Source organism: Drosophila suzukii, chromosome 2L, assembly GCF_043229965.1.
Source record: "Drosophila suzukii chromosome 2L, CBGP_Dsuzu_IsoJpt1.0, whole genome shotgun sequence".
NCBI lineage: Eukaryota > Metazoa > Arthropoda > Insecta > Diptera > Drosophilidae > Drosophila > Drosophila suzukii.
In genome coordinates, this window is record NC_092080.1 from 7,628,861 (window position 1) to 7,639,463 (window position 10,603).

At 41.4% G+C, this 10,603-nt stretch overlaps 2 protein-coding genes across 2 annotated transcripts; one reads left to right on the forward strand and one right to left on the reverse strand.

Moving 5' to 3' along the window:
• The first annotated feature begins 1 nt into the window (after position 1).
• Atg4a (Autophagy-related 4a) lies at positions 2 to 2,906 on the forward strand. The gene is made up of 5 exons (XM_017089802.4): positions 2 to 512; positions 919 to 1,261; positions 1,324 to 1,403; positions 1,469 to 2,017; positions 2,390 to 2,906. Exons 1-5 carry the CDS (start codon positions 329 to 331, stop codon positions 2,470 to 2,472), a joined length of 1,239 nt encoding a protein of 412 aa, XP_016945291.1. The 5' UTR covers positions 2 to 328; the 3' UTR covers positions 2,473 to 2,906.
• LOC108021207 (uncharacterized) lies at positions 2,688 to 9,931 on the reverse strand. Its single transcript, XM_036817768.3, has 7 exons — positions 9,563 to 9,931; positions 6,021 to 6,120; positions 5,843 to 5,960; positions 5,627 to 5,783; positions 5,281 to 5,389; positions 4,976 to 5,218; positions 2,688 to 4,587 (listed from the first exon to the last, which is right to left on the reverse strand). The coding sequence occupies exons 3-7, from the start codon at positions 5,896 to 5,898 to the stop codon at positions 3,773 to 3,775; spliced, it is 1,380 nt and encodes a 459-aa protein (XP_036673663.3). The 5' UTR covers positions 5,899 to 5,960; positions 6,021 to 6,120; positions 9,563 to 9,931; the 3' UTR covers positions 2,688 to 3,772.
• Positions 9,932 to 10,603: the final 672 nt, after the last annotated feature.

The window sequence follows — 10,603 nt, forward strand, 5'->3', positions numbered from 1 at the left end:
AGCTACGTCACTGCTGTTATCGTTGTAATCAACACAAAAAAAAAAACGAAGAAAATAAACCAAACTAAACGCGCCGCAGACTGATCAAAAGTTGGTAATCGCTTAGTTTGTAATCAGCGCCCGTCACTGCCAACAACAAATGAGACCTCTGTGACCTCGGGCCAAAGGCAGGAGCATTGCTACCAGCGAAAACAAAGGCCAAAACAAAGGCCCCAGCCGAAAAGCGGAACGTCATTGGCAGGCAATTAACCAGCAGAACGGAAGCGTAGGAGGTGGTGCTCTGCTTCCCTGGTGTCCGCCCCCCATCCCCATCCCCAGCGGGCAGTAGATGCTGGTTGGGCTCAGCGACCAGCTAGCGCGGATCATGGAGAGCGTCTTCGAGGCGTACCTGGGACCGGACAGCGTCCTAGCCAGCGCCGTTGGTCAGGCGGTGGGCAGCGGAGAGCCGGAGGACATCCCGCGGCGGAACACCGATGTGTGGGTCCTGGGGAGGAAGTACAACGCCATACAGGGTAAGATAAAGTCATCTGAGGGGGTGCTACATGGATACGGATGTGACATATTGGTGATAGGATGAGTCATAGGGGGTTTCCATGCTCGATATCTTGTAAATACTGGGGAAACACCGATATCAGCGTCGTGGGTTTATCTTAGACCACTTAGGAATGTTTGTTATAGATATATATGAAGAGTTATAAAGTTTTTTTTGGTTCAATATGTGGTTGTTACTAAAAACACTTGTTATTAACACTTGTTTATCTGTTTTATTCAATATTATACAGTCAAAACTTCATATTATTAAAGCCAAATAAATTTTTACACATCTGTGGATGCATAAAAGTAGGTTTAAGGAACATTTTTTATCAATACCCTTTATAAATGTCCTAAAATGTTAAACACAATTTTTGTACTTTCCAGAACTCGAGCGCATCCGACAGGACATTCAATCTCGCCTGTGGTGCACCTATCGCCATGGTTTCTCGCCTCTTGGAGAAGTCCAGCTCACCTCGGACAAGGGTTGGGGCTGCATGCTCCGTTGCGGTCAGATGGTGCTCGCCCAGGCTCTGATCGACCTGCATTTGGGTCGCGACTGGTTCTGGACGCCGGACTGCCGTGATGCCACCTACCTCAAGATCGTTAACCGTTTCGAAGACGTTAGGAATAGCTATTACTCCATACATCAGATCGCTCTCATGGGAGAATCCCAGAACAAAGCAGTGGGCGAGTGGCTGGGACCGAATACAGTGGCCCAGATTCTCAAGTAAGAACAAATCTTTGTGCTTTGCCTGGAGAATAAATGTGATAACTATTTGTTAATTGCAGAAAACTAGTGCGCTTCGACGACTGGAGCTCACTGGCGGTTCATGTGGCCATGGATAGCACAGTAGTTCTGGATGACGTATGTAAGTGTTGCATATTTTACTCAATTCTAAAAAATTCCCTTCTTATAACTTTTCTTATTTCGTAGACTCCTCATGTCTTGAGGGAGGCGGCTCTTGGAAGCCCCTGCTGCTCGTCATCCCCCTGCGCCTTGGCATCACAGACATTAACCCGCTTTATGTGCCTGCCTTAAAGCGCTGCCTTGAACTAGATAGCAGTTGCGGCATGATTGGCGGTCGGCCCAATCAGGCTCTGTACTTCCTGGGCTATGTGGACGATGAGGTCCTCTACCTAGATCCACACACCACGCAAAGAACGGGCGTAGTGGGCCAGAAAACGGTGGCGGGGGAACAAGATTACGACGAAACCTACCATCAAAAGCATGCTGCTCGTCTGAGCTTCTCCGCAATGGATCCCTCGCTGGCGGTTTGTTTCCTTTGCAAGACCAGTGACAGCTTCGAATCCCTACTAACAAAGTTCAGGGAGGAGGTCCTTGGCCTCTGTTCGCCGGCTCTCTTCGAGATTAGCCAAACGCGCGCCGTCGATTGGGATACAACGGAGGACATCGACTGGCCCACCATGCCGGATATTGATTGGCCCGCGGGCACCTCGGATTCGGACTCTTTTGCCATAGTTGGTAAGCGGGGGGATGGTATTTGAGATGGTGCTAGGGTAAATGTTTGTGGCAAAATAATTTCCATTAGATAATCTAGACTTCTTTATTGTGTAAATTAAATACGCAAGAAAATAATAATGGAATATGTTTAGGAGCCTGTTTATAAATATACTTACTTACCTACCGGGTTTAAGTCTTTTAAAGAATTAAAAATTTCGTAAATATAACTTACAGTAGTGTTTCTTTCCCTTTTAAAGAATTTATGTAGGACAACGCCTTTTTAAACTGTCTAAAACTATTTCATGCTTGGTATCCCCCAGTCGGATTCAACAACCTCATAGATTCCACTCGCATTTCACTCAAACCGTCTTATCAATTCACTCCATTTTACAGAGGAGAGCGGCAAGGACAGCGACGCCGGCTGCAGCGGCGCCAGTGGCAGCGGCAAAAAACCCAGTGAGAGCGCCGTCATTTGAGAGGGGTCGCCGGTGGAGCGCCTGCGCCGCACCAGAACAGATGAAGCCCAGCCAGGCGAAACTGGAGCAGCCGATGAGTAGGTGGATGTGGCGTAGGACGAGGACGAGGACGAGCCCCCCGTGCGGATGCTGCAAATGCAATAAACTAAGGCTAAAGTGCATAATTAGACGAGTGGTTGAGATTTAGATTTTAGTATGTTTACGATTTGTACGAATGCGATTCTTAGCGATTCATAATGCTGCTTTATTGTACGCGATTGACTCCACGGGAGACAATTTGGCAAAAACACACACATACGGAGTGTCACTTACAGACGGACACACTCGCTTTTTTGATGATCAATTAAACATTTTTATGCAACGTTGTACATTGAAGACTCGATGAGATCGATCGCCTTAGCCAAGTGTGTAATTATATGTTTATATTCATAATATTCATATTCGTTTCGTATATTCGTCTGTATATGCTCAAAAAATGGACCAACAACTAAATACATAATACTTGGACTATATGTATATATCTCTATATATATATATGTATATATCAACTTTGCTATCCGCCTCTGGACTCAACGGTTGGACAAACTCAAGCTACACGAAATAAGGAACATTCTCGACTGAGTAATCAAGGAAAGAATGTAGGAGACTACATACGTTAACAACAAACTCGCGCCTATGCAGCTGGCAAATTGACACTAATTGGGCTTGTTCTGTGGTCTCCTGGCTTCATTCCCGCAGAAAGGCAAACAAGGATATTCCAAAATATCCATTTAGATTTCCATATTTCATTGTTTTGCGTGCTGTCGCAGCACAAATCATAAAGTTTTCCTTCTATTCGTATTCAAGCGAAACATTTATATTTTATTTATCTAATTATGACTTTCTAAGCCTCTTCAATTTATTTATGGTTTTTCAGAAATAGAAACTAATCTTTTTTTAACTCCTCTACGTATCCAATGAAATACAGCAATTCTTCTCGACGACTTTAAGAATATTCACTCTAAAATTTGCTAATCTCAATATCTTTTTAATCATAACAATTAGGATATTGAAACGTAATAAAAAGCTGATTGAATAAACAAGCCTCTAGTATAAAAGATTTTCTTTTAAGCTACCTTTTTTTAATACAGCTTGAAGTTCTTTGAACCTACGCTTTCTTTTCCTAGAAAGGGTTAAGGAAATAACTCTTTTCATGATAAAACGCCATAGAAACCCAGGTTTGCCTTTCCTTTCGGGGGAACTCCAGGACCAGTAGAACCAGTAGAGTAATTTAAACATTCAACAACTATTCGCGGATGTCTTAGAGTATGCAACACGATCGCTCAATCCGCTTCTCCGCCTTGGGCTCACTATGGAGGGCCATCTCCACATGCTTCCTTGCTAGCCAGGATTGCTTTTGCAACCGATTGACCACGATCCTGTAGGCGCCAATGATGTCGGAACGGGGTCCACTCTGCCGGGCATTGATCAGCATCTCGGAGGACAATCCTAGTTCGGCCAAAATTTGCCTAGCCTCAAACTCCAGTGCTCCCAGCTGGCTGAGATCCTCGGTGTTCGTGGGCAACATAACGCAGCTGCCCGTCTCCGCATCGTAGTTCTTGAACAGTGGACAATCCTCGGCCACCTCGACATTCCACGGATTGATCTTGGCCGATCCGCACTGTCCACCGTTGGCCAACTGCTTCTCCGGCTCCGTTTCCATGGGCGTGACCTTCTTCTTGAGACTGCCACAGAACATGTATCTTCTGGCTGGGCGCTTGGCCGGTTCGGTGGATTGTGGTTCCTTCAGCTGACCAGATCCCTGGAGCAATAGCTCATGCCCAATCTCGATCGGTTGCAGGAAATTCTGCACAAACATCTCGTCCTGCTGTCGGGTGTTCATACTTATGGCCGGTTTCTTGACCACCTCAGCATATCGATCCCTTAGAGAGGCGGATTTCCTTAGGCGATGCGATTTGCTGCGCACCCAGAAGATCGATCGCTTGACCGGCTTGCTGTGTTGGTTGATCTCCCACTGCATCAGATCCGCACTCAGTTTGGGACAGGTTATAAACTGGCTGTTCAGCATGTCGTCAATTGTGGGCCGATGGGCGGGTATGTGGATCAGGATGCGTTCTGGAAACAAAAAAACGTTCGATTTATTTATAAAGGAAAGAGTAACCAAATATCTAATAGTATAAAAAAATGCTCCTATATTATTTATTTTTATTATCTTCTCTACTTTGTTAAAATATTTTTTACTACTTTTTATTATTTAATTTTATATTTAGGTGCCTAAAAGTATGCAGTGAAAAAAGTATAGTCGTCTTTTCCAACAAATTCATTGTAGTTCTGAGTGAAAAATAATTCGAAGCATACTTTTAGACATCTAAAAAATAATTTCAATTATTAGGAAAGGTTTGTACTTTATCAACCAAAATTAAAACTTATTTAAATAATACTATCAATATATTTATTTCTTTTTAAGATATTTATAAGTAGTCCAGTTTTTTCACCCACTTACGTATTAGTCTTATGCAGGGCAAACTGAGTTGTCCGGGCAGCAGATAGTCGCCCTTGAGAATGGCCGACTTCAGGCCGGGAATGGTGGGTGCCCGGAAGGGCATGTTCCCAACCACCATGAAGTAGAGCAGGATGCCGAGGGCCCACACATCCACGGGGGCTCCTATATAATGGTCATCGGAAAAGAGCTCGGGCGCGGCATACGGAGGCGAGCCGCAGAACGTGTCGAGCTTTTGATTGGCACCTGTCAAAGAGCATGAAATTGATAAGCTTGCTGACGGCATCAAAGGGTTGTTGACCCCCTACCATTGATAAGTTGGGTGCTGAAACCGAAATCGGCCAGCTTCAGGCGATCTTCCGAGAGGAGCAGGACATTTTCCGCCTTGATATCTCGATGCACGTAGCCCAAGCTGTGCTGTAAATTTAATAAAGTTTAATTAATTTCACAGAATTCATAAAGGCATATGAACAATAAATAAAATCCACGATAAATAATTGATAAATATTAATATAAGAGCAGCCATAAATCTCTCTGTCAAATTAAGCTTTAAAATGAATTATTCCCAAATGATAAATGTGGATTTACGTTTGAGATACAATTGAATTATATTTACCATAATTCATTTGTATGCATTAATATATGCCAGCTTACCATATGTTTGACAGCCAGCAAAAGCTGTTTCAATAAAGGAGCCGCATGAATCTCTCTCAGAGGACCGCCTTGGGTAATATGGTTGTAGAGCTCACCGCCACGAATCCATTCCGTGACCAGATAGACCCGTCCCAAGGTCTCCACCACCTCGAAAAGCCTACAAGAAATGTTTAAAATGTAGACCCCATATATAATAAAGATGGTTTCCGTTGCCACCTCAGTATATTTGGGTGATGAACACACTCGAGGGTGGCTATCTCGCTGGACAGCATTCGCAGCGCCTTGGCATCGAGACCGGCCCGATCCAGGTCCACCACCTTAATGGCCACTTTGTCTGCAATTTGGCTGATTAATATCTGATCGGGATTATGTCTCTAAGGTTTTTGGGGCTCACCACGCGTGAGTTGGTGGACAGCGAGTTTCACTTTGGAGAAGTTGCCGCGTCCGATGTCGCCACAAAATCTGTAGAGGCCAATGCGACGGCCGATGGTTACCTGAAAAATAAATCAAAATGAATGAAAATATTTAAAAGACGTATTTTAAATATTTCAGAAATATTTGACTTGCTTAAATATATTTTTTATCAGCCTGAGTAACCTTTCCTTCAAATAAATTACATTTTTAAAATATACATTTTAAGCTTTCGAAAACATTTGATAAGCAGAAATATTTTTTTCCAACCCTTGTAACCTTTAAGCTACTCTATAAACCTTTATTTCCTTCACATAAAGAATTCAGCCATAAAAAACTCATATTTCTAGCTGTGCTTTCATCAAACCTATGTCAAAATATGCAGCATTTCCGGAACATTTCCCTCAGGGACAAGGCTGTTCTTAAGGTTAAGTATTCCGAGGCAGCGATTATTTGATACTCCTCGGTATACACATGTTCTAGCAATTAACATTGACTGCTCCCATTCCGGCCAGAAGCTCGGTGCCCGTAATTTATGCACTCGCGCCCCCGAAAGCTTCCGTTCAAGCATTCTTGGTCTTGCAATTGGCCAAGGTCAAGTGCGGTACACTTGTTTTTTTGTTAATGTAATTTGAACTGTGCCCTGTGCACTTGACGTGGCCGCTTTTTGCTTGTTGCTTGCCGTTCCTTTCACCACTTGGCTTTCAGGCTGTTCTTGTTCTCTAATCCACCTTTTTGAGCCATCGAGAGGGAGGCGGGCGTTAATTAAGCAACGAGCGAACGCAACGCGGCGTATACGTAATGCGGATAGCTGCCGTTCGGTCACACGCGCATTCTGCAACGCAAATCCCAAACAGGCGGTGAATGAGCTCACACAAAGACAACAAATCCCTCAAATGCACAGGAAAAAATGTATCGAACGCTATATATACATACTAACTAAATAGATCCAACCAAATTAATAATTGTATACCAGACTAATCTCTAGACTTATGATATCACGTTCAAAAGTAGTTTTCGGATATAGATATATGATATCACTTTTAAAAGTAATTTTTAGTGACTTAAGGTCTGCAAAAATATTTTGGTCCTATAAGTACAATGCATTTATAAGAAAAACAACTTTACAACCTGCTCACGCTGTTGATTTTGAATAAATATACACTTGTTAAGAAAAAAAAAAAAATAAAAAAACAACTTCCCACATTCAATGCATATCTTAAGTCTGTAAAACTACATATAAAAGTGATTTCAAAACCCTAGTGATTTTTGTAACACCCCAAATTTAATTTTTCAAAATTCTACATGTTTTTTCTTGTTAAATAAGTTTTAGGTTTGGGTAGTATTAGATGATTTGCTTACATGTAAAAATAAATTATGTTCCTAAGACTTTTATTTATAATAAATATTTATTTATATTATTTATATTATTAATACAAATTGTTCTTGTAATGGATTTAAATGTTCTTAGGAATTTAAATCCATTCCAAGTATAATTCCCTTCCATTATTTATATTTCTAAAATATAAATGTTTTAAATATAATATTTTACTTTTTATTTATAAAAGGATTAATTTTTTCCAGTGTATAACCTGACAGCGCCATTGCTGCACAAGCAAATTAGCCTTGAACCCATACATAATTGCACCGCGGCAGCAGAGGGTTTGTGTATTAGCTAACACACAAATACACAAACACACTCAAATGGGGGGCACACCTACACGGAACATGGCCCGAAAACAACAAGCGACAATAACCTGGCTAACACTGTGACGTCAGAGCGCTGGAGGTAGGTTCCCTTTTGGTCGCATTCAAAACCTACTTGTATACGAGATACAATTCATCATGCACAAGGACACGCAAATCTGGCACAATAAGTTCATGACACAAAGCGAAGATACATTTCGCAATAACAATTTGCAGCCCTCACGGATGCGAAATCACAAAAGGATGCCGAAGGAAATTTGTTTTACGATACGGATGCTTGGGAAAGCAAAATTATCTAAGTGACGATTTTATGGTGTTTGGATATGGAATATAACTGAGCACTTGTATCCCAGTTATTGGCTCTTCCTTAGAGTGATAAAATATTTTGATGGGGTAATAAACTACAAGTGGTTTACAAGCTGATAATCTAAACAGATAATTCATTGCTGATCAATTTAATTAACTTGATATAATCTTGTACACATGATAATCATACATTTCTTATTTAGAGAAATATGGGGGTAGTAATCTATATTTTATTGAACTACAAACCACAATGCCTATCATTATTTTTATCTATTTGAAAGTTCTCAAATTTTTCTATGTAAAATCAGACTGTCAAAAAGGTTTTAAAAAAATAATTTTATAAATATCAGAAAAGTCCAGAAAATTTTTTGCTATAAAAATAGGTCAAGTAATATATTGCAAACAAATTAAAATTTTTTTTTCCATCTATACACACACAAAAAAAACAAGGAAGAACGCTATAGTCGAGTACCTCGACTATCAGATACCCGTTACTCAAAGGGAAATGGAGATATGCAAGCAGCAAACCGAGATTAAAATGCGCCACCTATCGGCGGTAGACAGATTTAAGCGTTATGGGCGTTAGAGTGGGCGTGGCAAATTTATTTTTGGATCAATCGATAGGTATTGACGACACCAATACATTTCAGTTAAAATTTTTTATCTAGCATGCAAATTGTGGGCGTCACAGGTTTTCGCGGTTTGTGGGCGTTTCAGTGGGCGTGGCAAACTTTTTTTTAGGTCAATCGATAGGTATTGATGGGAATAATACATTTCAGTTAAAAGTTTCTATCTAGCATCAAAACTGTAGGAGTTACAGTTTTGGGCGGTTTGTGGGCGTTAGAGTGGGCGTGGCAGTCTACTGAAACAAACTTGCGCTGCGTAAGAAGCTCAGGAATCTGTACGCCAAATTTTAATAGCCTAGCTCTCATAGTTTCCGAGATCTCAGCGTTCATCCGGACAGACAGACGGACAGACGGACAGACGGACATGGCTAGATCGACACGGCAAGTGATCCTGATCAAGAATGTATATACTTTATGGGGTCGGAAACGCTTCCTTCTGCCTGTTACATACTTTCCGACGAATCTAGTATACCCTTTTACTCTACGAGTAACGGGTATAACTATCATAAAATGGTAAGCTGTGCGTATATTGTATTGGGAGAGTATCTATTTTGTAGGTCAAAATATCATTTCTATGGGTTGGGAGCACTGAACTATTATTTTTATTTTTTATAAAAGTTTTCTGTGTGTATATTTTCCCCCCACAATCCACACCTCATTTATAAAATTACTTAAAATGTATTTTAAAAGTTGGTCTGCCATGGAGTGGTAAGTCTAATGGCGGGGGTAATTGACATTAACCGCGCCATGGCCGCAACTCGCAGAACAGGAACACCTGAATTTACAGGTGGGCGAAAGTTTAAAAGGGGGGGGGGGGGGAGAGGGGATGGCAGTCAAAACGACCCCCCTTGATTTCGCCGCCACAGGCATTTCAATTTGCACTCACCTCGTGGCCGCAGCGCGGATCGCATTGCAGCGCTTTGGTTAGCCGCTGGTAGGGCGGAGTGGGCGGGGGCGGCTGACAAATTGTCAGGGGCGTCGTCGTCGAGGGGGGCAGCGGCGTCAGCGGCGGCGGCAGCGGCGCCGACGTCACTTTCACAGTGGCTGAGCTCCGCAGCGCGTTGGTATCCACGGCTGCCGTTTTGCTGCTTTCACTTCCTGGGAATTGGGTTCCTGATTGGTTTGGGGTTGGCAACTTGTTGGTCCTCCCAGTCCTTTTGTTTTCTTTTCTTGGTCCTTTCTGGTGCAGTCGACTCCTGCTCCTTTCTACTTTCTCCTTTCCCCCGACTCGTGTGTAATTACAGAACGGCAAGTCTTAGGGCAGTCTTACATTATTAAATGCTTTGTCTGCAAACAGTGTTCTGAAAGTTGGTAAGTGAAGGAGAAGAGTTAAGCCAAGTTGATTTCTGTTGTTCGGTAAGTGTCTTATTCTATTTGATTGCAAGGCAAGTCAATTGAAATTGTGTAAGCTGATTGTTTTTCGGTGTTGGGGAGAGACGTAAACGAAAGTTGTAGAATAGTTGTGGTTGTTTAATCATAGTGAAATCGATCAAAATATTGAATAATTTACTTACTTCCACAACAACGCAGTATTTTTTTCTTTTGGAAACCATTTTTTTTCATTAAAAAATGGTTCTTAAAGTTTAACGGGTTTCAATATGCTTTTAAAAATTTTCTTTAAATGTTAATTTAGGTGTCACAAAGTATGCTACAATATAGCTTAAACTCAAAAGTTCAATGAATTCATCTAGATAAACGACTATCCATTATTCGCTGCATACTTTTAGGCATCTAAAAAATTACACTAATTTATCAAATTTTAATACTTTACGATGGGTGCCTAAAAGAAGGCAGCGTTTTCTTTAAAATTAAAAGAAATACCATTATTAAACTAGATAAACTGGTATTTTTTAAAAAGTAACTAAATCCGCCATGATTTAATGCTTTGGAAACAAATTACAATAATCCTATTTTGGTAATTACCATC

Bases quoted from the DNA above. Each gene is read 5' to 3' on its own strand.
- Atg4a (XM_017089802.4), top strand. From the start codon at position 329: ATGCTGGTTGGGCTCAGCGACCAGCTAGCGCGGATCATGGAGAGCGTC. The intron at 1,404-1,468 runs GTAAGTGTTGCA...CTTATTTCGTAG, and splicing joins AGTAGTTCTGGATGACGTAT to ACTCCTCATGTCTTGAGGGA. The intron at 2,018-2,389 runs GTAAGCGGGGGG...TCCATTTTACAG, and splicing joins GGACTCTTTTGCCATAGTTG to AGGAGAGCGGCAAGGACAGC.
- LOC108021207 (XM_036817768.3), bottom strand. From the start codon at position 5,898: ATGCTGTCCAGCGAGATAGCCACCCTCGAGTGTGTTCATCACCCAAAT. The intron at 5,784-5,842 runs GTGGCAACGGAA...CATTTCTTGTAG, and splicing joins CATCACCCAAATATACTGAG to GCTTTTCGAGGTGGTGGAGA. The intron at 5,390-5,626 runs GTAAGCTGGCAT...TTAAATTTACAG, and splicing joins TGCTGGCTGTCAAACATATG to CACAGCTTGGGCTACGTGCA.